At 43.0% G+C, this 27449-nt stretch overlaps 2 protein-coding genes and 1 long non-coding RNA gene across 3 annotated transcripts in view; 1 reads left to right on the top strand and 2 right to left on the bottom strand.

The window, feature by feature from the left end:
- Window positions 1-27449, bottom strand: part of LOC120409361 (pancreatic lipase-related protein 2-like) — a 73416-nt gene that overhangs the window by 17459 nt on the left and 28508 nt on the right. Inside the window, exons 3-5 of the mRNA XM_039547318.1 lie at window positions 1799-1847; window positions 1390-1544; window positions 492-617 (exon numbers count right to left, since the gene is read on the bottom strand). Coding sequence (XP_039403252.1) covers window positions 492-617; window positions 1390-1544; window positions 1799-1847 — 330 coding nt within the window. The remainder of the gene's footprint in view (window positions 1-491; window positions 618-1389; window positions 1545-1798; window positions 1848-27449) is intronic.
- The window catches only part of CCDC172 (coiled-coil domain containing 172), an 87708-nt gene continuing 62091 nt past the window's right edge, over window positions 1833-27449 (bottom strand). Inside the window, exon 9 of the mRNA XM_039547321.1 lies at window positions 1833-1847. The gene's annotated coding sequence lies outside the window, so the exon portion shown is untranslated. The remainder of the gene's footprint in view (window positions 1848-27449) is intronic.
- The window catches only part of LOC120409367, a 102559-nt gene continuing 88183 nt past the window's right edge, over window positions 13074-27449 (top strand). Inside the window, exon 1 of the long non-coding RNA XR_005601269.1 lies at window positions 13074-13164. This is a non-coding gene — a long non-coding RNA (uncharacterized LOC120409367). The remainder of the gene's footprint in view (window positions 13165-27449) is intronic.

Raw genomic sequence — 27449 nt, 5'->3', positions numbered from 1 at the left:
ACCTCTCCTCAGTGGACCTTCCACCCTCAGAGCCTTCCTGTGCCCTGCAGCTTAATCCAGCTCGTTATCAGCAGAACTGGGAAGCAACAAGCTTGATCTCTCCCCATTTAACAAACTCTGGAATCTCCTTAATTTCTAAGCAGCATTTTACTGCATTTTTTCGTATGCCAGAGAAAAAACATTGATTGGACCAAATTCTGTCATCATTTATGTCTGTACAAACCCTTTGACTTCAACACAGAGTAGAATTTGGCCCATTTTTTAAAAGATTTTTCCTGGAAGTGGAGCTAGAATTGAATAGATTTCAAGTGAACAACATTTTATGTCCTAATTTTGTAAACATAGACGTGGACAGCTTTCCTCTTCTTGTCAGCCCAGATGGCATGATATGCATTGGTTAGACATAGAGAAAATGAATAATTTACAGGAAAACCTTCATAAATGTGAACTAAGTGATTTGAGAATGACAGAATATCCAGATAGTACCATACCCTGCACATCTCTGACTGCCAGGTTTCATCTCCTTGGCCTAGAAATCCATGGATAATAAAACGTGTTATTTTGCTTGGATCGAAATTTGAGGAGCGAATCGTTGATGGATTTATTGCAGTGATCTCCTGGTGAAGATATTAAAATAGTAAATGTTTTAGCTATTTCCTATAAAAAACCTTATCAAAACAGCAATGTGAATAGAAAACAACACTGTTATTATGTAAGCCCAGATCCTACAAGCATTTACATATGCACTTAACTTTACATATGTGACATTAAGTCCGTGTCTGTTTGCAGGACAGGGGCTGAGGAGTTTCACAAATGATTTCAGTGGAGCCAGGATTTCATCTTTAGTGTGTCCTTTCTATTTCTCACCAAACAACTTCCAGTGCTACAGATTTTCCTAACATTTCTCAATAGACGCTGGAAAAATGCAAAGTGTGGCTAGGGGTGACTTTTGCGCTCCTTTCTGGGGAGGAAGCCTTCAGTCTGTCGTTTTCATAGGGTTGGGAAAGTCTTTATTGGGTCTATTCAAAGAATCACCTGTTGCAGCCACCAGTGAGAATTCTGTCCCTTGAGACTTAGTGAAACTTGTGGTAGAGTGGACAGGAAATTTCAGAGGGGCTGGAAAATGCTGCCTCCTGACCACATTGGAGAGTTGGCATTCCCAAGGCCATTGAGAGAAATGGCCAAGAGCACTAAAAGGTGATGTTTCTGTGTTCTGTGTGTATGTGTCACTTAGAGTGACCAGTAGTCCTGATTCTATAGGGACAGTCCTGATTTTGAGGTTTTTTTCTTATATAGGCTCCTATTACCCCCGGCCCCTGGCCCGATTTTTCACATTTGCTGTCTGTCACCCTAGGTCACTTGCAATATTTAAACAGCAATAGGTCTTACTTGAACGTTATTAGGATTCTTTTTTGTGTAAAGAAGGAAGCGGGTGTTTATCTTTTCTGGACTCCATGGTAACTTTGCCAGTGGTCTTTGTATAGTTCCAGCCCATGGTTTATCATCTGTGAAGCACCCGAGCCTTTCAAAACAAACTTCATTTCCTGTAGTACACAGATCAAATTATTAGGATGTGAATGAGCAAAGATATGATAGGTTCTAGTTGTCACATTCAGTCCCGACAGCACTTTTCCCCCAATGGTCTCTCAGTGCTTTCTGAATACACAGCCGCCCAGAGGATTCAGGGGGTCTGGGGCAAAGCAATTTCAGGGGCCCCTTCCATAAAAAAAAGTTGCAATACTATAGAATACTATATTCTCGTGGGGTCTGGGGCATCAACATAAATCCTATGCCTCACCTCTGGTTGTCCCAAGCAGAAAAAGTGCAACAATCCAAATGTCAAGCATCTAGAACAAGTCAAAAGGGAAAAGCTTAGACTGGCTAATCCATGTGATAGGCAAAGCTTTGTATTGATTGCTTTTTCTCATTATAAATCTGTAATTGTACCACACAATGACAATGTCTCAGCAGCAGCTTTCACTAAATAAGATAAAAAGTGACTTACTGTTCAATGCTCTACCTGGAGTCCCCAGGAATTGCTAAACAATTTTGGCACCTTGTGTGTGCTTTTATAACCTGACGTATCCTTGAGGCTTTCTTCAAAAGGAAACTCCCAGAAAGATAGAAAATGGCAGGTGTGTACTTCAGATGTAGATTATCATAAACACACACAGCAGCATATCACATAACTAGTTTTTATCATGTTAAATTTCCAGAGCAGAAGATGATGTTTTGATGGAAAAAGAGGTTGTTAAATGTGCATTTTAGAAGTGTATGTGCCAATGCATGATGCTTTCAGAGTACTTAAAGACAAATAGCTTTACTAAATAAAAATAAATCTTCTGAACTGGATTCTGCTGCCTTTATGCACGTTGCTCTGCAGTAGTCCCATTGAAGAAAAGGGGATTATGTATAGCTGTATAGATTTTAAATCCATATAGGACCATTGTCATCATCTAATCTGACCTCTTGCATAACAGAACAAGGAGTAATGGTCTCAAGTTGCAGTGGGGGAGGTTTAGGTTGGATATTAGGAAAAACTTTTTCACTAGGAGGGTAGTGAAGCACTGGAATGGGTTACCTAGGGAGGTGGTGGAATCTCCTTCCTTTGAGGTTTTTAAGGTGAGGCTTGACAAAGCCCAGGCTAGGATGATTTAGTTGGTGTTGGGTCCTGCTTTGAGCAGCAGGTTGGACTAGATGACCTCCTGAGGTCCCTTCCAACCCTGATATTCTGTGATTTTATGATTCTATGATAACACAAGCCAGAAATTTCATCCAGTGACCATGCGGAGTAAGGTACTTAGTATGAGTAAAGGTCATAGACCCTTAATCATAAAAGATCCATATACTAAACCAGTGGTTCTCACCCTTTCCAGACTACTGTACCCCTTTCAGGAGTCTGATTTGTCTTGCGTTCCCCAAGTTTCAACTCTCTTAAAAACTATTTGCTTACAAAATCAGACATAAAAATACAAAAGCGTCATAGCACACTATTACTGAAACATTCCTTACATTCTCATTTTTACCATATAAAATAAATCAATTGGAATATAAATACAAATATATTAATACTTGAGCTTGTTTTTCTCTTGTGAGCTTTGTCATTCTGGGAGGCAGTGAAGCTACAGCAACAATTAGGTTTTTCCCCACATTGAGTCTCTTTTTCTTGATGCCAGTCATAGCAAAAAATGAGACTTTACAAAGAAAAGTTGACTCAAAAGGTAACAGACATCCAAAGCATGGTTCCCAAGGTCAGTGTATGCTTTCTGTATTAACACCAGAACTGTGTTAGTGTGGAGTCATTAAACTTCATTTGCAGACCACGTTCTGAGGACAGCTCAAGATTTTCATGCTAAATGGCAGAGAGGTTATTGCTGCTAACATCTGACAAAATGAATGGGTTTCATACCCAGTCAAGTTGAGCTGAGTTGTGTTGAATGTTGGGGAAATAAGACTTGAACTCAGATGGCAAGTGGGCCAAATGATCTACATATGAAGCTTCAAGTGCTTTTGTAGAAGTAGTTGAAGCTGTTTTCATTTTAAGCTGGGAAGCCTGGAACTCAGAAAGCTTTCTTTGAAAAAACATCTACTGGCTTACCCACATGCACAGGGTGGGGTTTTTGTCTTCAAATGTTGTTGCAAATGCACCAGCTTCATAGTGACAAAGAGTCCTGTGGCACCTTATAGACTAACAGACGTATTGGAGCATACGCTTTCGTGGGTGAATACCCACTTTGTCAGAAAGCTTATGCTCCAATACGTCTGTTAGTCTATAAGGTGCCACAGGACTCTTTCTTGCTTTTTACAGATCCAGACTAACATGGCTACCTCTCTTATACTTGACAGCTTCATAGTGTTATTTGATTAAGTTTCTCTGCAAAGGAAACACAACATTTGAGTTGGATCGCTATTTGTAGATGTGAATCCAAAAGCAATATATTTCTCTCAGAACTGACAATGGTGTTTTTTTCAGTCATTTTCAATGTCTTCCCATTTTCATTGTTGTCATTACTGCCACTTCCAGCTCCTCGTTTTAATAATCTATCCATTTTTACATCACAACTACATACATACCATGACAACTTCAACGTCATTAATGTGCTTACACACATCAGTAAATGATATCAAACTTGTGTGTAGTACAGCGTGTATACACATTTTACATTATCATCTAATATATGGAGCAGTAAAACAAGTCATTGTCTGTATGAAATTTTAGTTTGTAGTGAGTTTGCTAGTGCTTTTTATGTAGCCTGTTTAAAACTAGGCAAATATCTAGATGAGTTGACATACCCCCTGGAAGATCTCTGCATGCCCCCAGAGATACATATAAATCTGGTTGAGAACCACTGCTCTAAACTGTTAGTATATGTCATTTATTTTGATGATGAACTTTAAAATATAAAAAATACAGATTTGAATGTGTCAGAAACAGTTTTCATGTTTGACATATTTTGTAATTCAAAGGAATATATTTCAGATATATTTACTTACCTATAAGTTTCCTGATACTATTTACTGTATACACCCAAAAGACCTATTGAAGGGACTTTGAATGGATTACCAGATCAGGCCTATAGTGTGGTTTGGTTCATTAATGGAGAAACCTTACGCACCTGGTCAATGAATGCTGTAACACCCTGAGGTTTTTAGGCAATGTCTGCATCATGCATTCATCCACCTCAACATGTCCCATCTCACCCTTATTGCACCTCCAGCTGCTGTGTAGAAATAGTCATTGAAGTTATGGAAATACAGAAGAATTTTGTGATCTGTCTCTAAAACAGACACAAGAACTCTGATCTGTGCAGGATCTATGTTTCTGACCGTGAGGTGGCAGAGAGAAAAAGTGGTGTGAGGAATTTGTGAATTTTAAAAAATGTCACAAAATTTATGGGATGGCAAAAACGTACAGGATATTGGAAAGGAAATTGTGGAACTATGACCCCAAGCTTCCAGAATTCCCCAAGCTTATTCCTGGCATCCCACAATGCAATGGGGAAAAGATCCACAAGGCACTGAGCCCCAGATGGTGTGCAGGAACTGTAATCTGAAAAAAGTTCTGTTTGCCAAACTTTCTAGTGTAGCTATGCCCTTAGAATGCTGGTATTTTACATACTAGCAGCATTATGGTAATAATATTAATAATAATTCCACATAAGCCTATGCCTGCTTCATTCTTGACTGTAAATTAAAACTTTTAACTCCATCTGTCTTTGCTTGCTCATCTCTAGTGGTCTGGTTGCATACAGCAGAACTGAGATTTAGCTCTGGTTAAATCATTTGTTGCAAATAATACCCTGCTCCGTTAGGTTGGTATACAGCATTGATAAATAGCAGACAGCATATGTAACTGCTAATTTTGCTGTCATTGTTATTAAAAATAAAACCCTTCCCTCGTATTGCGGCTATTGTAATCTGGAGGGGTTTGTATCATTGCTGCGGAATTCTGTAGTTCTGTCTGTAAAGGACATAAGTTTCAGGAAGTGACATTCACACTTGTGCAAAGGCCCAGCACCAGGCTGCTGCACCACTTGAGTCTCACTCACATCCTATAGTATTGCTCAGATGTTCCTATCTTTAAATATCCTAGGCTGGTAGCAGTTTGACTGCTTGCGGTTACCTGTTAACATTTCCGGTCATTAAGTTCAATGTCTGGTTGGGAACCCCAACCCACAATACTCACACTCCATGCTCTACTGACTGAGCTAGTCGGGCGTGCTAAGGCTCAGGGACCCACAGCCTCATGCTAATTACGTAAGCTAATGTCTTACAGAGTGTAGGCCAGTAGGTTTCTTGCATTCCTGATGAATAAAATATCGTTAAACTAGGGTTACAACTGGAGGGGCTGAAGTGGGCTCAAGAAGTGCATAGATGTTGTGCTGGTCCTCTGGAGCAGGATGAAGTGGGGAAGAAGGGCTTGCCAGCCTCTTTATGCCCATGAGGTGTATTCTTAGAACTATCTGTCCTTCCGGAGCTGATATCCCCCAATCTCTACCTGTGAGAAGGAATGAAAGGACACCAGCTGTGCATGTACGTATCAAGCTGACAACAACCACAGAAGTGAGAGGTGTGTTTTTTAATGACATTTGGACTTCATTCAGGACTTGATTCTGCCAGTCTTACTCTGAGTAATACCACACTCTGTAAGTAGGCCCATATGGGTGGTAAGGGAGAGGTTTCAGATGCGGAGAGCTGTTGGGACTTGTGCAAGTCCCTATTAAATGGTCACATGAATGATAAGAGGGAGCGATAGCCCCTCCCATCTATTTTATGAATCAGTGAGAGAACATGCAGCTTGATTCTTATTTTAATTGGTCTGATTCTCCCATTCTGAATAACCATCCTAATCTACTTGGCCCAAGTTCAGGCAGGTTCAAGCTGCTCATCCACCCTCCATGCAGGAGGTGTTTTGGGGGCTGGAATACAATGGAATCTGGATGAGCCTTGGTTGGAGGAGTTGTCCCTATGAGACCACTCTAGCTGGCTCAAATTAAAGCAGCTCTGAGGTGGCTCTAAGTTACATTGGGAACTGTTTTGGTTCTTGAGACAGGATAAAGGTAGCTTTAGAATCTTCTTACCCTGCCTCTCTTCCCCCAAACTGTTTTGAATATGTGTGGCTTGGCTGATGATTTGGGTTACTGTGTTTAGCTGCAGCAGCCCTTTAAAGTCTCAGTACATTCTCATCAAGACACTATGGGTCACTACAAGTTTATGTTAATGTTTTGTTTGTAGAATAATCTTGGAGAGAACTTAGTGCTCATGAAAATAACAATGAGAAAATAATAATTTTATTTACATAACTTGTAAACATCTGCCCAGGCACTTGGGGTGGTCTGCAACCTCAAAGAACAAGTTAAACTCTGGTGTTACTCCTAATCAGGAGCTTGAGAAGCCCACTCTGGGCTCTGAGCCATGCCAACATTGTTCTTACCTCATCCTCAGTAATACAGATTCTTCAGGCCAAATTCTGCCTTTAGTTTTTACCTGTGTAACCACTTTTTATTTTTAAACTTTGCTCTTAATGCGTGAGCAATCTCATTGCCTTCAGATTCTGCCCTCAGTGACTCCTTTTCAACCCCCATCTTGAAACTTATTCTGAGCTGCAAAGACTTATATATGCTTACATTTCAGTGTGTAAGCAGTTCCCTTGACCTCACTAGGACTATTCCTGTGTGTAAAGTTAAGAGGTGTGATTGTCTAAGGCCAGGTCTACACTCCAGCATTTTGCCAGCATAGCTATGTTTGTAAGAGATGTGAAGATCCTAGTGTTGTGAGCCTAGTGTAGACACAGTTATGCCCTCAATACTGCACTTTTGTCATTATAGCTTATTTTTCTTGGTAGGGCAGTTTTATTGGTACAAATTGTGTCCATACTAGGGGTGCTTTTCTAGTACAGTACACCACTATAGCTATACTGGCAAAGCACTCTTAGAGTAGAAAGTCTTAGCTAACCAGTCTGCTACTGATGCATGAGCCAGAACAGACTTCAGATCACACTCCCATCACCTTGTAGTCCTGCAGAGCTAACAGGATTAAAAAAGTTGTAAAAGTATATTTTTTGTTATTATTGTAAGCGGATCTGATTTCATAGAATCATAGAATCATAGAATTCAAGATCAGAAGGGACCATTATGATCATCTAGTCTGACCTCCTGCAAGATGCAGGCCACATAAGCCGATCCACCCACTCCTGAAATAATTCTCTCTCTTGACTCTGCTGTTGAATGCTCCAAATCATGATTTAAAGACTTCTAGTAGCAGATAATCCACCAGCAAGCGACCCCTGCCCCATGCTTCGGAGGAAGGCAAAAAACCTCCAGGGCCACTGCCAATCTACCCTGGAGGAAAATTCCTTCCCGACCCCAAATATGGCGATCAGCTGAACCCCGAGCATGCGGGCAAGACTCTCCAGCCAGACCCTCTGGAAAAAGGCTAACAATATCCTATCATTGACCCTTTGTACTAATTACCATTGTGGCACGTTATTGACCTATTGACTAAACCCGTTATCCTATCATACCATCCCCTCCATAAACTTATCTAGCTTAATCTTAAAGTCATGGAGGTCCTTCGCCCCCACTGTTTCCCTCGGTAGGCTGTTCCAGAATTGCACTCCTCTGATGGTTAGAAACCTTCATCTAATTTCAAGCCTAAATTTCCTGACTGACAATTTATATCCGTTTGTCCTCGTGTCCACATTAGCACTGAGCTGAAATAATTCCTCTCCTTCCCTGGTATTTATCCCTTTGATATATTTAAAGAGTGCAATCATATCTCCTCTTATCCTTCTTTTGGTTAAGGAAAACAAACCGAGCTCCTCAAGTCTCCTTTCATACGACAGGCTTTCCATTCCTCGGATCATTCTAGTGGCCCTTCTTTGTACCCGTTCCAGTTTGAATTCATCCTTCTTAAACATGGGAGACCAAAACTGCACACAATACTCCAAATGAGGTCTCACCAACGCCTTATATAACGGGACTAGCACCTCCTTATCTCTACTAGAAATACCTCGCCTAATGCATCCCAAGACCGCATTAGCTTTTTTAGCGGCCACATCACATTGCCTACTCATAGTCATCCTACAATCAACCAGGACTCCTAGGTCCTTCTCCTCCTCCGTTACTTCCAACTGGTGCATCCCCAGCTTATAACTAAAATTCTTGTTAGTCATCCCTAAATTCTTGTTAGTCATCCCATAAATGAAATACAATAGTGAAACACTTCTCACTATTGTATTTCATCCTGTTACTAATACTCCAGTTTACAAGGTCATCCAAATCTCCCTGGAGGATATCCCGATCCTTTTCCGAATTGGCAATACCTCCCAACTTGGTGTCATCCGCAAACTTTATCAGCCCACTCCTACTTTTGGTTCCGAGGTCAGCGATAAATAGATTGAATAAAATCGGACCCAAAACTGAACCTTGAGGAACTCCACTGGTAACCCCCCTCCAACCCGACAGATCACCCTTCAATACGACCCTCTGCAGTCTCCCCTTTAACCAGCTCCTTATCCACCTCTGGATTTTCATTTCAATCCCCATCTTTTCCAATTTAACCAGTAATTCCTCATGCGGTACCGTATCAAACACCTTACTGAAATCAAGATATATTAGATCCACCGCATTTCCCTTGTCTAAAAAATCTGTTACTTTCTCAAAGAAGGAGATCAGGTTGGTTTGGCATGATCTACCTTTCGTAAAACCATACTGTAATTTGTCCCAGTTGCCATTGGCCTCAGGGTCCGTAACCACTCTCTCCTTTAAATTTTTTTCCATGACTTTGCATACTACAGATGTTAAACTAACAGGCATGTAGTTACCCAGGTCACTTTTTTTCCCCTTCTTGAATATAGGAACTGTATTAGCTAATCTCCAGTCAAACGGTACAACCCCCGAGTTTAGAGATTTATTGAAAATCATCGCTAACGGGCTTGCAATTTCACTCGCCAATTCCCTTAATATTCTAGGATGAAGATGATCCGGGCCCCCCGATTTACTTCCGTTAAGCTGTTCAAGTTTGGCTTCCACCTCAGATACCGTAATGTCTACCCCCATATCTTCATTCCCATCAGTCCCTCTATCACTATTCCTTAGCCCTTCATTAGCCTCATTAAAGACCGAGGCAAAATATTCGTTCAGATATTGTGCCATGCCAAGATTATCCCTAATCTCCACTCCGTTTAAAGTTTTAAGCGGTCCCACTTCTTCCTTCTTGGTTTTCTTCCTATTTATATGGCTAAAAAACCTTTTGCTATTGGTTTTAATCCCCTTCGCTAGGTCCATCTCCACCCGGCTCTTTGCCTTTCTCACTGCTTCCCTACACCCTCTGACCTCAATAAGGTAGGTTTCTTTGCTGATCCCTCCCATTTTCCACTCCTACACTCAGAGAGTAGAAGGAGCTATGGTGACAGAGGGGATTTCCAGAGTAGAACGACACTTCAAGAAACATAAAAAAAAAAGACCATTCTCAAAAAAAAGTCAGAGAAATCAGATCAATGTTGGGGAGACCTAAAAAATAGCAGTAGGGAACTGTGGGAAGTTTTTGAGGAGGAAGGGCACAAATGCAGGACCAGCCATAATCAAAATTTTAAAAGAAAGAAAAGTTCTAAAGATGTTGTTCAAAAGTGGGAGAGATGGGGGGTGGGGGGGGAGGGAGGGAGGGCCATGATGGGCTGAAATGGATGTGAGAGGGTTCCACGCTTTAGCACTCACCAGAGGAACTACATCGGCAGTGTTTTGCTTTCCTTTGCACTCCTGTTAAACTCTGATTTGTAGCACTCCTGAACATGGGCCTTCGTAAACTGGTCTTTGTTAATGGACTTTAGTTTAGGGTACTGGCTTTATTTTAAAAAAAATCATTTTACTTACATTTTTCCCCATCAATCCCAAAAGGTTTGAAATGCATCATTTTGATTGCTATCCAATAGCAATAAATAACTATGAGCTATAAATAACTAACTATTAGCTATAAATAACTAAATGCCTGCAGGTCATTTACCAGGTGTAAGAAAATGATGGGAACAGGTAAAAGATTAATATGTTTGGGATTTATACTGTGTACTTTAGCAGTTTATTTACTTTGCTTAAAAAAGCTCCACTGCCTTGAACTCTAACAGCTACAACCTGATCACTCATAACAAAGTGTGCAGATCTTAAAAAAACTGTGTTAATTTAAAATGTGTAAATCCACATTTTAAAAAGCCTATGCCTAATAGCAATTTGTCCAAGTTTGTTTGTTTTTAAAATACAAGTTAAAGCCATTATAAATATTTTTCCAAGGGTGGATGCCTTTCTGGAAGATACATGTTTTTGGGCTCAGTACAGAAATCACATTAACTGTGTGAAAATATAAGGTCTGTGTTATACAGGAGTTCAAACTAGATGATCTAATGTACCTCGGACACCTCGGGGAAATAAACATTCCCATGAAGTGTCTGAACCTCTGATGTTGCAGTACTGAGACCATGATCCCCCGAACCCTTATGTACACAACTTTATGTATGGGAGCTCAGATGTTATATAGTGATATGGTCCATAGAAATACCTGGATAGCTTGATAGTTCAGTCATTAGAGAGACAGGACTAGTCACATTGATTTTAATGGGAGAACTGATGTGTGTAAAGTTAAGCACATGAGCAGGGCCGGCTCCAGAGCCCAGCGTGCCAAGCGCGTGCTTGGGGTGGCATGCCGCCGGGAGGGCGGCAGGCGGTTCCGGTGGACCTCCCGCAGGCATGCCTGCGGAGGGTCCGCCGGTCCCGCAGCTCTGGTGGACCTCCCGCAGGCGTGCCTGCGGAGGGTCCGCTGGTCCCGCGGCTCCGGTGGACCTCCCGCAGGCATGCCAGAGGACCCTCCGCAGGCATGTCTGCAGGAGGTCCACCAGAGCCGCGGGACCGGCGACTGCCAGCGCACCCCCCGTGGCGTGCCGCCATGATTGGGGCGGCGAAATTCCTAGAGCCGCCCCTGCACATGAGCAAATGTTTGAAGGACTGGGGCCTAAGAAACAGTCTTGCATAAATGAACACCCGGTCAAAAAGGGACCCTCCCCAGCCTGGTGAAAATGAGTGAGTGAGTGTGTGAGCATATGGGATAGGGGATGGAGTGAGTGGGGTGGGGTCTCAGAGAAGGGGCAAGGCAAGGGTATTCAGTTTTGGGTGATTAGAAAGTTGGAGTGTTTTTCATGTAACATTGGGCTACAGAGCAGTATTGCCAACCCGAAGCATTAACTAATCAGGCCCATCAGACTGTCTTAAATATCAAGATGCAGAAAATCTGAAAATTAAATAATAAAAATTTAAAATTTATCTTGTTTTTTTTATTTGCTTTCTGGTATCGGAATGTTTAGCCTTCATATTTTAAAACTTTTCTCTGCAATCATGATGTCTAGAAATTTACTTTTAAAGAAAAAAGGAGAGGTGAGGTTCTCAATAACTGGATTTCAGCAGCTGAGCTCTAAAAAAGTCACCAAATATTATAAAATCACGTGTGTTGGCAATACTGAGAGAGGGCCATCTATATAGGTCAGTATTTCTGGGCTTCCTGGAAAATATGAGTGGTCACAACTTTGACCTCAGCTTAACCAGATGTTTTTCCTGGCAATTTCTTTAAATTTTAAAATAAATTTTGCAGGAACACCTGTGACACTTATTGCTGATTCTGGGTTTCTAAAATGGTGTTTGTGTTCAGCTGGATATCTGTGCCTTACTGATATGGTCTGAACAAAATAAACAACAGTCTAGTAATCAAGCACAACACAGCAATGGATTCAAACAGAGAAATTTGCAATCTTTTTGCCAATGGCTGTGTATATTCTAAGGCATGCATGGTATGAGCACTCCAATACAGGCCTGAGGGGGTCTGCAGCCAGGAGGCACACATGGAAGGCTGCATGGGACATAAGGTGAACATGGCAGGTATTAGGAATTAATTATATTATTACCATGCTGTGGCTATCTTAAGGAGCACAGGTCATGGCAATTCTGACACAATGCAGAGTCCCTGGACCAAAGACCTAGGAAACACTCCTGCTACAGACCAGATGGTTGCCGCTTGAAAAAAGCTCAGATTGCTACTTTTGATATTTTAAAGGTATGTTTTTACTAAAGTGCCATGTTAAAGTGGATTGACTAAACCATGCCACCACCACCCCGCACTCCCTTTGCCAGCTCAGGTAATAATAACCCCTTACAAGACACCCAGTTTTTGCTTAGCTACTTCTGCTGTCTTCCTTAGGTCCTGTAGACCCACTTTGTGGGCTCCTGGTTCCACCTCCTTATGGATAATCCTGTCAGTTTCCTCCACTCTCACATGTTTTAATAACTTTGTGTGTGTGTGCTTTAGCCCCCACTGCCTAGCAGGAAGCCAGGAGATACTAACACCAGCCACCCATGGAGATACCTGGTAAGAAAACAAGGCAGACAGAGAGAAACTCAACACCCATCAGCCTGTATTTGAAACATTCTGCCCGTCAGTAGGAGGGTGTAGTACTGCCTTCCTGCCACCATGTGGTGCTATATGAGGCTATAAATCTGTACCACTGGCCAGGCCCATGCTCCCATCATTCCAAAATGGTGTCACCCAGCAAGAGGTAGATGCTGTTGGCTTGTTCTGTGTCCCCTGGATCCTGAGGAGACGCTGAGCAGCAGGGACACGTGCCCCAAGGTAAGGGAGTGCCTAGGTCTCTGGTTCTGTACTGTGGCAGGTAGGAGGGTGGTTTGGGAGCAGGTGTGCCGCATGCACCTGCCCTGCGCTGATTGCACCTTGGGGTTCTTTAGTGGCTTTGTTGGAAAGGTTGTGATGTATTTAGGGTGCCCTTTGGGGTTGCCCCTTTGAGGGTCCTTCACCTTAGGCTTTCGTTGCCTCCCAGGTAGATTGTTCCAGCACAAATTCTTGGTGTACTAGGGCTTCATTCACATTTCTGTTTTTCTTGAAAGTGTTGTATTCTCAAGGTACTGGTGTGATGCCAAATGCTCATGAACAACCACAGGAAAAGCCAGGAGCTGCTCTCTCGTGCTTGGTTACCCAGGAATAGGGGATTACGGGTAATGTAGTAATTGTCACAGTTCAGGGCAACTACACTCATATTCCTCCTCTATGGGCCAGCAAGGGCTGAACCCAATCTTAGGCTTCTGGCTTCCCCACCATCACTTTTCTTGGGTAGAGACACACACATCTCTCCCCCTCCTGACTGGGCTGTTCCCAGGCTGCACGGTTCTCTGCCTACACTGGGAATGACAAATCAGATTGCCTCAGCAGGCCTGCATTGCCTTTCCTCAGAGGCTGCAAACAGCATCATTGCTAACAGTTAAGTAACTGCACAACTCTTTCTCAGCAAGTACCTTTATCCTTAATCAAAGCAATAACAGAACCTACATGCTTGCTAATAAGCCAATCAGAGATCACCCCGACTCCAACTAGGGCTCTGGCCAGTGAACAAACCCCACCAAAGGGTTTTTATGTGGTTACAGGGTTCATAACTGTGTTGGCTCAGACCTGTGAGTCCTTCCTTTATACAGTTGGGCCTCTAATCTTGTCTTGATATAAGAGGTGATGAGCAGATCCCCTCCTGAGGGGGGGAGTTTCAAAGATTGTGTCTGGAGGTGGGGAATTTGCATTCCCTCCACCCATGTATTTCCTAGGGAACCCCCTTAACTTTGTTTATCCCACATGTTCCTTCTCATCTGGCCCATTATTTAAAATAACCATTTGAAGCTCATATAGGGTTTAAATTAGTCATGTGTGCCTCCTTCATTCGCATTGCTGTCTGTCTGTCTTCCGCCCGCCCCCTCTCCCGGATAACCCAATAGTACAGGGAGGAAATAATTTTTTTTTCCAATTTTTTTTTTTTTTCTAAGGGTTGTATTCTCAGGGTACTGGTGTGGCCCCAAATGCTCAGAAAAACCTGTTACATACAATCCCACCATAACAGAGAAACCTTTGCATGTTTAATATAATGAACTCCTAAGACACTTAAACTTACTTTGGTGGGGTTTAATTGAATTCAGTGAGGTTTGTCCAGGATTTGCAAGAAATTGCCATGTCTATCACAGTATTAAATTAGACAAGTTTGGCAGTATCTCATCAGCTTTTTTGGAGGCACGTGGCTAAAAGAATTATTCTTATTTAAATGAAATTAGGGGCAGAATTCTGGGCCCTTGCTCTGGTGTGCAAGGGATGAAGATCATGCACACAGAGTTCTCCTCCTCTTGTACTGTCAACTGACTCCATTGTGTAGAAGCTTGGTGTGGTGGCAGGTTTTGTCATCAGGACTTCATAGGGTTAGTGGAGTAGGGAGGAGTCAGAGTCATGGCCCTGCTTCTTCTCCACAATCGCTAGCTGGGCTAGCCAGGCCATTTAAGAGCAGTGCACTGGCTGTGCCATCAGGAGCTTGGCAGAGCCCAAAGTGTCTCCTGGAGCTTCTACTAGGCTGGTACATCTCTGTACTACCCTTAATGTAGAGCTGCGGCTTAATGCTACAGCTTAGCCCCGTCGTTTCTCCATAAGTGGGGAATATTTTACTTGCCAAGTATTTGTGTGAGATTGATGGGTTGTTCTGACTTTCACTGAAATGGTGACTTGTTTTTGTGTGTGTCTATTTTTACCTCATACACACTGTGTATGTTAAGTGTAATGATGTATTTTAGTGCATTAAAACAGCAAGGTAAACTGCATAGGGGTTTTCTGCATGTACTCCCGGCGTAAGTTTAGGGCTGTTTTGAGATTTTGTGCCATCTAAACACATTAAAGAGAGAGAATCTTGCAAATGCAACACAGTGGAAAACATTTGTATTTGTCTGTGAGACTCTGTTTGAAAAGATTGTGTCAATATTACCACATTTATCAGTGCACCTATATATGTACTTCCGTAGTGCCTGCCCCTGTCTCTTACAAGGGAAGTGGACTAGGATAAACTTAAGCAATTACTTCTTGCTTTAAAAACCCATCAGTGTGTTTGCACAGAGCTGAGAAAACAAAGAAAACTACCTATCTAAGAATTATTTTCTATCAATAGCTGTGTGTGAAAACAACCCCAGAGAGAGGACTGATATCACAACAACTATAGTTGATGGGATTTAATTTAACACAGTGTACGTAATTGTGGAATTCCATATTTCACGTTTCCATTGCCACAATATGTAGACCTGGGGAAAAAAAACCAACTTGAGTCAATATTTCACTACAAATGTTTTTTCCAAAGGTGGGTAGGAATATTGGTTACATTTATTGGCACATCAGATGCTGCCAGCCAAGACCCTTCTCATCTGGGAGGAGGAGTACTCCACTTACATAACAGTTAATCGTTATGACCAATTTACCCCCAACTCATGCTACATCATGACCCCCCATTGCTTCCATGTCTTCACCCTCCCCTGCACAAGCACACTACCATAGTCTCTAAGGCACTGTCTAGCCTGCTCCCCACTCCCAGAATCTGTGCAGAGACAGCAGAATGACCCTGGTTCCCCTCCCCGAGCCCCTCTTCCTCCAAGCCCCATCCCCGTCCTTCAGGTCAGGGCTGTGAGGCCTGGTGGGGAAGTTTGCACTTTACCCATCCTGTGGATAAAATATGTCTTTATTGTACAGGGATGTCACTCTGAGCCCTTCCACCAGTTCTGTTCATATGCAAACTAAGTAACATCATGTAATTTAAAAGCAGTTAAAAAAACAGTTAAAAAAATAATGTGAGAGTCATGTTCCATACCTCTCACTCCCAGTGGTGGGGCTGACAGCTTCATTTGTGTGAGGAAACACTGCCACCTAGTGGCTTGTTGGGTAAATTGACCGCCTCTTTCATAGGGCTGCAGTTGTGACACCCAGATTTTGCAAACACATGCTTAACTTTAATGGGACTCTCAGGCACTTAGAGTAAAGACTGTATTTTATCTGTTTGTAGGATTGGGGCCTGTGCAAGGCAGCCACATTTATGTGATTATTAACTGCTGCATTCAGTATTCCCCTGCTTTCTGACTGGGCCAAGTCCGATCTAAGGACACCATCGGTATTTTCTAAGACCCATCATGTGAAAAAGCTCTACGGTCTGTAAAGAAAATAAACCTGATGTAAACTCCATCACATGGACTGTATGTCAGTGGGTCACCTCCACACAGCCTTGAATGGTGGCTAAATAAGATATTTTTACCTCAAGAAGGTCCACAAAATAGATCACTTCAGATCCTACAGCACAGATATTGTTTGCTGCTTCAGTTTACAAGGCATTTGAGCCATCTCTCTAGTCTACAATAATGCAGTTCACCTCTTCCACTTGAAACATGAACTGATATGAAAAAAAGAGGACAGAAGGAAACCAGCATGAGTTAAAAGTCAGGAGTCAGGTTATTAGAACTAAATAATTAAGTAATGATTGGATTATATTGTGCTATGGCAGAGAGTCTCATCTCAGTCACTGAGGGTTGGATTCTGCAGCCCTTATTTATGAAAGCATCTGCTCACATAGGTGGCAGGTTTGTATAATTTTTGGTGGGGCCCAAAATGGTGGTCCCCCCCCTCCCATCCTGTAAGCCGATATAAAATGAAGCTACAACGCGTCAGTGCCACAAGATTATAAGGGTCAATTAAAAGTGGAAAGTCAGAAGCAGCACTTGCCTACTTCAATATACAATATTATATTTTGTTGCACCTGTTGTGATGAAGTGGGAATGTTCTTAATATTTTCTCTGAATACTGTGTGGGTGCCTCAGTTTCCCCTGCAAGATGCCAACTGAAGGTGTTGGGGACAAAGAGATCAGGTGGCCTCCTTGTCCGGAAGAGACACAGAGGCCAGAGGAGGGAGTCAGTTTGGAGCTGGCTGGGGAAATGGGGAGAGACCCAGAACTTGGTTCTGGGCTCCCCACCCCCAAAGAGGGACCTGACAGAGGGGTTCTGTTTTCTGTACCAACAAGCTCTGTTTAAACTGTGTTCCCGTCATCTAATAAACCTTCTGTTTTACTGTCTGGCTGAGAGTCACATCTGACTGCAGAGTTGGGGTGCAGGGGACCTCTGGTTGCCCCAGGACCCACCTGGGCAGACTTTCTGTGGAAAGTGCATGATGTGGAAGGGCAAGCTGAATGCTCCGAGGTCAGACCCAGGAAGGTGTAAGCTTCTTGCCCTGGAGACCGTCTGCTCAGAGAGAGGAGGCTCCCCCAGAGTCCTGATTGGCTTTGTATGGAGTTGTTCCAAAGCATCACAGCATCCCCTTCCACACCGTGCACTTCCCAGAAGTCCACACAGGCACTGACACTCCCTCCTCTGGCCTTTGTCTCTTTTCCAGGCATTAGGAGGCCACCCGATCTCTCTGTTTTCCAACACCTTCAGTTGGCACCTTGCAGGGGAAACTGATTTGGGAGAAATGAAGTAAAAGCTGCCCAAACGGAGCTTGAGCACTCCTGAATTTTGAGGTGTTCAAATCTGGAAGGCAGGTGCTGGGGGTGGGAGAGGGCTGTGGGCTCCATGGGGGAGCATGGCAGCAACTGTCTGGAGCTGCACGGAGCTGGACACGCTGGTCTGAGTGGCACAGTAAGCGGTTTGGGGGTTGGAGAAGGGGGGCAGTCAAGGGACAGTCAAGGGACAAGGAGCAGGGGGGGTTGGATGGGGCAGAGGTTCGGAGGGGCAGTCAGGGGATAGGCAGCAATTGGATAGGCATGGGAGTCCAGGAGGTTTATCAGGGGACAGGTAGGGGGTGGGGTCCTGCGGGGAAGTTGGGTGGGGTCTCAGGAGGGGGCAGTTGCGGACAAGGAGAAGGGAGGCTTAGATAGGGGCTGGGGTCCCAAGGGGCAGTTAGGGGCAGGGGTCTCGGGAGGGGGTAATCGGGGGACAAGGACCAGTGGTGCTTAGATAGGGGGTGGGGGTTCTGTGGGGCAGTTGGGACAGGGGTCTGGGGAGGGGGCAATCAGCAGCCAGGGGCTGGGATTCAAAGGGCTCTGGGCTACTGGCAGCCGCGGGGAGCCCTGAGCCCTTTAAATCCTGGGCTCCCTGCCCCTGCGGGCAGCGCAGAGCCCTCTGACTCCCGGCTGCGGCTGAGATTTAAAGGGCTCTGGGCTCCCCGCGGCTGCAGGCAGTCCAGAGCCCTCTGACTTCCAGCCGCGGCTGAGATTTAAAGGGCTCTGGGCTCCCCGCGGCTGCCGGCAGCCCAGAGCCCTCTGACTCCCGGCCGCGGCTGGGATTTAAAAGGCTCTGGGCTCCCCGCGGTTGCAGGCAGCCCAGAGCCCTCTGACTCCCCTGCACTCCAAGCAGGGGAGAAACCTAGCTCCAAATATTGGTGGAGCAGAGCCCCTGATTGTCAATATTCCTGGGGCTTTAGCCCCACGAACCCATATAAGTTGGCGCCCATGTCTGCTCATGCAAAAAGCCCCATTGGCCTCAAATTCTGCTCGGGTTACTAATGTGACTAATCATAGTGAAATCCCTGGTGCAACTCGTGGGCACTATTCTGCAACTTTTCCACTGAGGAGTACCTCATCTTGCAAGTAATTCTATTGATCAGTGGGCTACACGCAGAGTGAAATATACATATCACCGGTAAGGGGGAGAGAATGAGACCGTATGTGAGTAAGGTGAGCAGGATTTGGCCCCAGGTTATGTGGAAAATTTTTGCATATATAATTGTAAAGCAACTCGGCTAAGATTTGTTTTTCAACATGATTTTTTTATCCTATATTTTTCTAATAGCCCTTCAGAAGCTCAAATCTTGGTGTGTTTCTATTTAGAAAAGTGGCAGTATAATAATGACACAACTGCCTCATCAGCTTACTTGACTAATGAAGATAAACTTTGAGTACTTTTTTACTCCTGTTAGTGGAGTCAACACATCACAAAACGGTGAGGAAGGATGGTCCAGTAGTTAGGACACACTAGGACTCGGGGGACCTGGGCTGAAGTAGCTGCGGCACCACAGACTTCCGGTGTGACCTTGGGCAAGTCACTTAGCCTCTCTGTGCCTCCATTTTCCTTCTCCCGCTGAGGATAATAGCACTTCCCTTCTCACAGATATGCTGCGAGGATGAATATATGAAAGACTGTGAAGAGCATACATGAAAGATCATGGTGCGCCCGGAGTGAAGGAGTGGGGCTTCGGGGGTTGTTTGGAGATAGGCGTGAGGCAGTCTCTGTCCCCTCAGGCAGAGCAGAAAATGCAGCAGCCTGCCTGCATAGTTTTTCCTATTGTTGTTAGTTAATTGTTCCCATTCTTAGTGAATTCCCCAAGGAGCATAAAACAGGTGTAAACATTTTAAGGCTCTTTTACATTGCTAGAGTGGTGTAAAGGAGTCTTATTGTAAATGACAGTAAGGTAATCCTCAGCCAGGAAGATCTATGTGCTTTCTCACTTTTTTCCTGTGCCAGAATGGCGCAATGGGGATAAATTACAGCTCAGGGTCTATTTTACTTACCCATTTAAAAAAAAAAAAAGACTTTGAGGGTGAATCAAATGTTTATCAAGCAGTCAGTAAAATGTCAGGACAGTCAGAACTAAGCACTTTCCAAAGTAACCAGCCAGAATTATAACTGGAATGCAGGAACTTAGCATTTCCTAAACACAAGAAAGTTAACTAATTCTTGACTTTTTTCTGTACTGTAGTTTAAATAAATTACCAATATAATTGAAACTGACACGACTATATTGCATTTTTTTGACAAATAAAATATGCAGAATTTTTAAATTTTTGGAGCAGAATTTTTAAATTTTTGGTACAGAGTAGAATATAAAGAGCTTAATGAGAAAACAGAGCTGACCATGTTTTGAAGTCAGTACATTGTAGCTAGAAAATACATACCAAATAGTTTTTAAAAGGAAAGCTGAAATTTCAAGTTGAAATGGAATGACTATGAAATAGTATTCGTATTATACCCTGCATGTATCTGTTATCTAGGCGTAGTCTTACCAATGGGATATCCATTATGATGAAAGGAGTTTTCCTGTGTGTTCAGAAATTTGAAGCTATGATAGTTGAGGGATTTATAGCTGAAATGTCCTGTATTAAGAAAGAAAAGGAAAAAGAAAAAGATCTGTATATCCTACTATGGCATGTATTTTTATGTGGAGGTAGACTGGCAGTATGGCCTGGTGAGTAGCACATGGAACTGGGACTCAGGGGAGCTGGGGTTCTATTCCCAGCTCTCCCACTGGTCTGCTGGGGCACCTTGGGCAAGTCACTTCCTCTCTCCGTGCCTTAGGTCTGGTCTGTGCATAAAACTCAGCTAAATCGTTCAGGGCTGTGAAAAATTGCATTGTGTGTGTTACTTAGGTAGGTAGACCTAGCGCCTAGTGTAGACACAGCTAAGTCAACAGAAAAATTCTTCTGTTGACCTAGCTACTGCTTCTGGAGAGAGTGGATTTCCTACAGTAACAGAAAAACACTTTCTGTCACTGTAGTGTTTACGCTAGAGCAGCGTAGCTACAGAATGTGTAGTGTAACCATACCCTTAGTTTCCCCTTAGCTTTGAGATCTACTGCCATATCAGAACTAGTATTATCAAAGGAAATACCTTCAGGCTGATGGGGGAGGGGTGCCTGTCAGTCTCACTTCTTATTTTTTCCTTTAAAAAAAAGTGGGAGGGGACCCTGACTTTCTAACCCTGTTTCTTTTTTATCTTAAAGACTCTCTAGACAACTGGAAAACTGACAGTTATCACATCAGAGACCCTGGGTAACATTTGATTAGTTGAGAGGGGAAGCAATATTTTAATTATTTTTTTAATTGTGGCTTGTTATGGCTCATTAAACTCGAATACTTCCATAAGCGATTGGGAAAAAAGATGACTTGAAGTACTTAACACCCCCATGCCTTCAGCGAGGGGTTGAGAGAAGTCAGAGGATATATCTGAGACCCTCACCAAGTCCTCCAGAGAAGACCAGACCTGGTAATCCTGAAGGGTTTTTAAGGTGACACACAACCAGGAAAAGTAAAATTTTAAAAATCCCAATTTTTAGAAACTAACACTAATAAAAATCTCTTGAGTCTTTTTATGCATCATAAAAAAATAAAAAACAAATTAAAAAAGACACACACCTCACTATTTTTTCCATTGCCAGGTAACCATTAAATTACTTGAATTTTGATTTCTCTTTAACACAGTTAGGATTGGCTTTCTTTGGTGAGTCATTTTTCTTCTGCCACTAAAGTAGTCTCCAGCCCAGCAAATGCATCGCACGTACACACTATGCTACAGATGGGCCCAAGCCAGAGCCCTCAACCCAAACACCTGCAACGTCTCGAGAAGGTCAGATGCGAATTTGGATACAAATTTTACCCAGTGCTGGCTGGTTCTTAAAATAATTGACAGGACTGGGACATCCCCCAGCTCCTTTCTATCCTTCCAATGAAGACACCTCACTTTCTCCCACCTCCTGCCAGTGCAGCAAACCTCTTCCAGCTGTCCCCTTCTGCTTCCTCCTGTCTCCCGCTCCATTACTTCCTCTTATCACACTTGCTCTCCTGTCACTGTAGTTGCCCCTGCTGCCTCCTTCCCTTTCCCACTGCATGTGGCTCCAGAAACCTGACCCAGCCACCTCTCAGTGCTGCCTCTCTTTGCCTCTCTATCTGAGCAGGCTCATACTTTCCCTGCCCAGCTGACCCTGCACAGAAGGAGCCAATGTCACCTCCAAAGCCACCACCACTTTAAAAGAAGTTGATTAAAGAGATTTTCTTATCTTTACATCAGGGGAGCTGAGAAGAGTTGAATCAGATTTGAATGGCACATGAGCCCATTTCTAGAGAAAAGGGGTTCAGTTTTCTGTTGGATACTCCCCTAGTAACCCCACCGAAGTCCACACAGTGATTGCACTGGGAGTAAGACTGAGCCCCAAAGCATTCTGAATTGCTCCAGTGGTGTTCCTAAGGAAAAAAAAAGAGTAATGGATAGAGCAGACGTCATGGCTCTATCATCCACACTCACCACATCTGGGAGGAGATGGGAAGGACCTGAGAATCTCTGCCAGGCAGAGTCCACAGCACTGAGATTGCACTGGTTCCTCTTCTCCCCTATAGGCGGGGCAGGAGTTGCCCTTTATTGTAGACATGTTGACACAGAACAAGCCCACACCTTTTTCTGGTGTTTAGTCAGTGCACTGTTAACAAGGAACTCCTAAGAAGAATAGCCGCGTTAGTTGATGCATGTTCACCAGTAAACTTGTGACATCCACTGATTCTTAGCCATTTTAGATGTGCCTGATACCGGGCAGATCACTAAAGATGACAGCACTGTAACAATAAACTTCTTCAGAGCCTACTTTTAATTAACCAATTTGTACATCTTAGCAAACCATGCCAGCAGCTCTGTATTCAGGGCCCATTACCAGAACTTGTATCTCTGGGGAACTTGGTTTGCTGTCTGCTAAAAGCTAGTTGGCTATTTAGAAATGGTCTTTAAGTGCTGTCAGCATACACAAGAATTAGGTTTGAAGATGCCTCAAGAGACTGTAACCTGGTGGAGCTTCACCTTCAACATTTTTAGATGTTATTTCTTTAGAGATGACTGAGGTTTGGGTCTTTGGTCTAAGAGGAAGAGAAGCCAAATGGGAAATACATCTAGCTTATGGAACTCATTGTTTACAGTTGAGGCCAAGACCTTAGTAGGAAATTTATGTGAATAACAAGAATATCCAGTCCCATTAGTGAGGAATTTAAAGAGAGTTTTGGAAGGGATATAAACTTACATACATCAGAGAATAAATCAACTTTTAACTAATGAGGGTTAGGAAGAAATCTCCCCTGGGAGCTAGTTATCCCAGAATTGCTTAGTGCAGGGTTTCTTGCATCTTTCTTTGAGGTAGCTTGTAGTGGCTACTGTCAGAGACAGAATACTGAACTAAATGGGCCTTGGGTATGATCCAGTATGGTAGCTCCTGTGTTCCAATGGCCTGATTGGGAAGGGTTTAGGATCTGATTGGCCCAGATCTTAAATCAAATATCTGCTTTTATTAACAAAAAGATGTGAAGTGAAAGTAATACTGCCCAAAGCGATGCACAGCCTGGGGAAGTGGTGAACTCCTTAAAAAAAAAAAAGAGTCTCTTAGGCCTGGTCTACAGTAAGAAGGGGGGGGGGTTGAACTAGGTACGCAAATTCAGCTACGTGAATAGCGTAGCTGAATTCGAAGTACCCTAGTTCGAACTACTCACCCGTCCAGACGCCGCGGGATCGAAGTCCGCGGCTCCAAGGTCGACTCCGCCACCGCCGTTTGCAGTGGTGGAGTTCCGGAGTCGACCGGAGCGCGCGGGGAGTTCGAACTATCACGTCTAGATTAGACGCGATAGTTCGAACTCCGAGAAGTCGAACTCTCCACGTCGACCCGGCAGGTAAGTGTAGACTAGCCCTTAGTTTCTATAGTTGTTTTAAATAGTAGCAATACAATGACAGTATATGGGAGTTGCCATTTAAAACTCACCATTTACCAACACTTATCACTGCACCTGCAATCCTCCAACTAGTTCCTGTTCTAGCTAGAGGAAAATAATACAAATGGTTGGAAACTACGATAACCAAGGATAAATAATGAATTTTTAATAGTGGCAACCACAACTTGTATGTTATTCTGAACTCTTGACAAGTGGCTGGTATAATAGATTGTTTGCTCTAGAAATACATTTGGGATAAGAACAACATTTGAATATGGAAATGTAAATAGGGTATATGTTGAAGCCCTAGTGAATAGTAATTAATTATTTTTAAAGAACCCAGAAGTGTGGTAGGAGCCTTGCTGTACAAATAGATTCAATGGCAAAACACTGTGTTAATGCAGAGTTAAGGTTGGTTGGTGGTAGATCATCCCCTTGAAGAACATTGCATCGAGCAAAACACAAACTTCTGAAAACCAGGAAAGGCATAGCAAAGGGTTGTCCATGTAGCTGTAACTTGGCCCTCTTTCAGGATTTCATATAGATTTTAGAGCACTTTAAAATTCAGCTCTTGCTATGCTCCTAAGTGACTTAGACACTTTGCAAATGGGGCTTAGGCTCTTAAGACACTTGGGTAACATTTTCAAAGGCACTTATGATGACAATATCACAATCTTGTGTCCAAGATCTAAACCAAAGGTTTATACTGTACAGTTATTCCTGTAATTTATACTCGAGATACTACACCTCAAGCCTCATTGCGGGGAGCTTAACACCTGCCAGCTTTTCTCAGAGTATATGAGATGATTTTTTCAGTGAGTCCCTTACTGCTGCGCGGCAGTCAGTATGATTCCACAGTTCCCACTCCACCACAGAAAGCATCACGAGCCAAATTGCAGGTAAAGCGGGGGCCAGCCGGAGCATCTTCATTTATTAACAATTCAGTCAGAGGATTTACTAGAGCAGACAAGCATGAAATGAATTCTCTATAGTAGTTTATTAATGCCAGGAAAGCTTTCTCCACAGAAGCCAATAGAGTTTGTCTGCTTATAGTATTAACCCCTGGTCTTCTGTTCTTTCATCACAGTCTTTCATTCTTATTCCTGCTTCCAATTTCTACAGTTGTTTCTCTAATAATTTGGATTTCATCCAAAAACATAGGATCCCTTTTAGATTTTGCAATATCTGGTTCATAATGGATTGAAAACCATAGCCAGGATTAGAGTATGAGATAAAACAGGATTCCTGCCTCCCCAGCCAACCTGCTGATTTTAACAGCTCCACCTCTGGTGTATTTTCCATTAATCCCTACAGCTGCTCAAAGCTTTGAGATCGAACATAGAATCCATTGTGCCAGTGCATCTTTCAGAAAGTTGCTTCATTGTGTCTTTATTGACAGAGATCTACAGATTGAAACGAAGATCCTGGTCTACAATGCAGTAGTCATCCCCACTCTTCTTTATGGGTGTGAGACATGGGTCACATGGGTGACATACCAAAGTCATCTTAAGCATCTGGAGTGGTACCACCAGCACTGCCTTAGGAAGATTCTGCCTATCAGATGGAAAGGTTGTCGCACCTATGCAAGTGTTCTCTCTGCAGCTAACATCACGAGTGTTGAGGCGAAGATTATGAAACATTAACTGCGCTGGGCTGGCCATTGTGGCTGATACTTGTCTTCCGAAGCATGTCCTCTTTTCTCAGCTTAATCATGGTAAGAGGATTCACGGGGAACAGAGGAAACACTACAAAGACACCCTGAAAGTATATCTTAAGAAGAGAGACCCCACGAATTGGGAAGAGTTGGCTGGCAATAGACTGCAATGGCATCGTATCATACATCAAGCCTCAGTCCATTTTGTAGAGAATTGCCTTGCTCAAGAGGCTGAGAAATGGCAGAGGAGGAAGGAAAGTGTACAGCATCCCAGCCAGCAGTTGTGCTGTCTCCAAGCAACCACCTGTCACATAGATGGAAAAACCTGTAGCACACGGATTGGACTCCTCGGTGACTTTTTTCCCCCGGCAGATAACATCCTTGTATTGAGGGACAGCCGACGATGAGGACAAGAGACAACATGGAAGTTAGAAGTACAGATTAGGGAACTGAAGAGTGTCGCATGCAGAGGAGATTTTAAATCACCGCTGCAGAAATATTTTAAGAATGAGGGACACTTGTTATCTTAATCCAAATTTCAAGGTATAGGTGGGTTTATCTAGACAGCAAAAGGGAGATGAGACACATTTTTGAACCACCCATTGGGGTGAAATCCTGGTCTCATTGATGTAAATGGCAAAACTGCCATTTGCTTCAGTGGTGCCAGGATTTCACCCTGGATCTTTATTCTGAATTCTCTAAGGGGATGAAAGAAATGGTTACAGCAATAATGTTTTTCTCCCAATTGATTTATGACTGTTTTTACTTTTCTCAAGGGGCAGCGCTTATATAATTGTTTAGCCCATCATTTTCGATAGCTAGTTATGAACAATTTTGAGAATAGATAATGAAATATTGTATGAGATGCATTTCGCAGATCAGTGGGCAAGGGTAAGGCTATTTCAGGATAGAGATTCTAATCACACTCATTTTAGAAGACCTCCATAGAAGACTGATGATAAGACAAATGAATTGTAATCATGAATGACAGATTTTATTATGTGGTCTTAGAATGACATTATGGAGGGTCTGCCTGCAGACCTTGGATATTATATGTGTGACCTATTGACTCAGTTTGTTGCTAATTGTGAAAAAAGAGCTATTTGGATCAGTCCATTTCATGACATAATAGTTATCATGCCTTTAGGAAGGGATTGTGTATATTGTTTAATGACTTCAGTTCTTTCAAACAAGAGGAGTCATGTTATGTTACATGTGTAATATTAGCTATATAAGATGGTTGTATCATCTCTTTTTCACACCCTGATTAAAGTTTTTATCCAACTGTATATGTGATGTATTTTGAAAAGAATAGCCTTAAGACCAGGAGTCAGAAAATCTAAGTTCTGTTCTTGGCTCTTCACAGATTTCCTATGTGACATTTACAAACTGCCTTCCAGTTCTATGAAATAGGTATAGCTCCATATTAAAAACGCGCTTAATCTCTCCCTACCTCTGTCTCCTCATCCTTAAAATGGGGACAGTAATAGTTGGGCCAGTTCCTTAGCTGGTGTAAATAGACATGGTGAAGTCAATGGATCTATGCTGATTTACACCAGATGAGACTCTTATCTACTTAACCAGGAGTTTGATACTTCCGTATAGTTAGGTGCATTTGGACTGGGTGGGTCTGTTTTTCCTTTTGCTGACACCAATTTTCCACTGGTATAATTCCATTAACTTCAGGTGAGTGACTTCTGATTTAACTAGTGTACTTGTGTGTGTGTGTGTGTGTGTGTGTGTGTTATTTTTAGACTCTTAACTTTTATGTTGCTTAAGGACTAGATAATGTCTGGCCCTGTGCACAAGGGGAGAGAGGGTGCAACGAGCATTTCCCCTGTATGTCTGCATAGGGATCAGACACAATCACAGCCTTTGTGTTCCCCAAATGTACAGATATTCCACATTAACGCTGTTAGCAGCCCTAGCCTTCCCAGAGTGACAGGTTGAGAGCAGAGCACGAT

Source organism: Mauremys reevesii, linkage group 7 (assembly GCF_016161935.1).
Source record: "Mauremys reevesii isolate NIE-2019 linkage group 7, ASM1616193v1, whole genome shotgun sequence".
Classification (NCBI taxonomy): Eukaryota; Metazoa; Chordata; order Testudines; family Geoemydidae; genus Mauremys; species Mauremys reevesii.
This window is presented reverse-complemented; position numbering and strand designations above follow the sequence as displayed.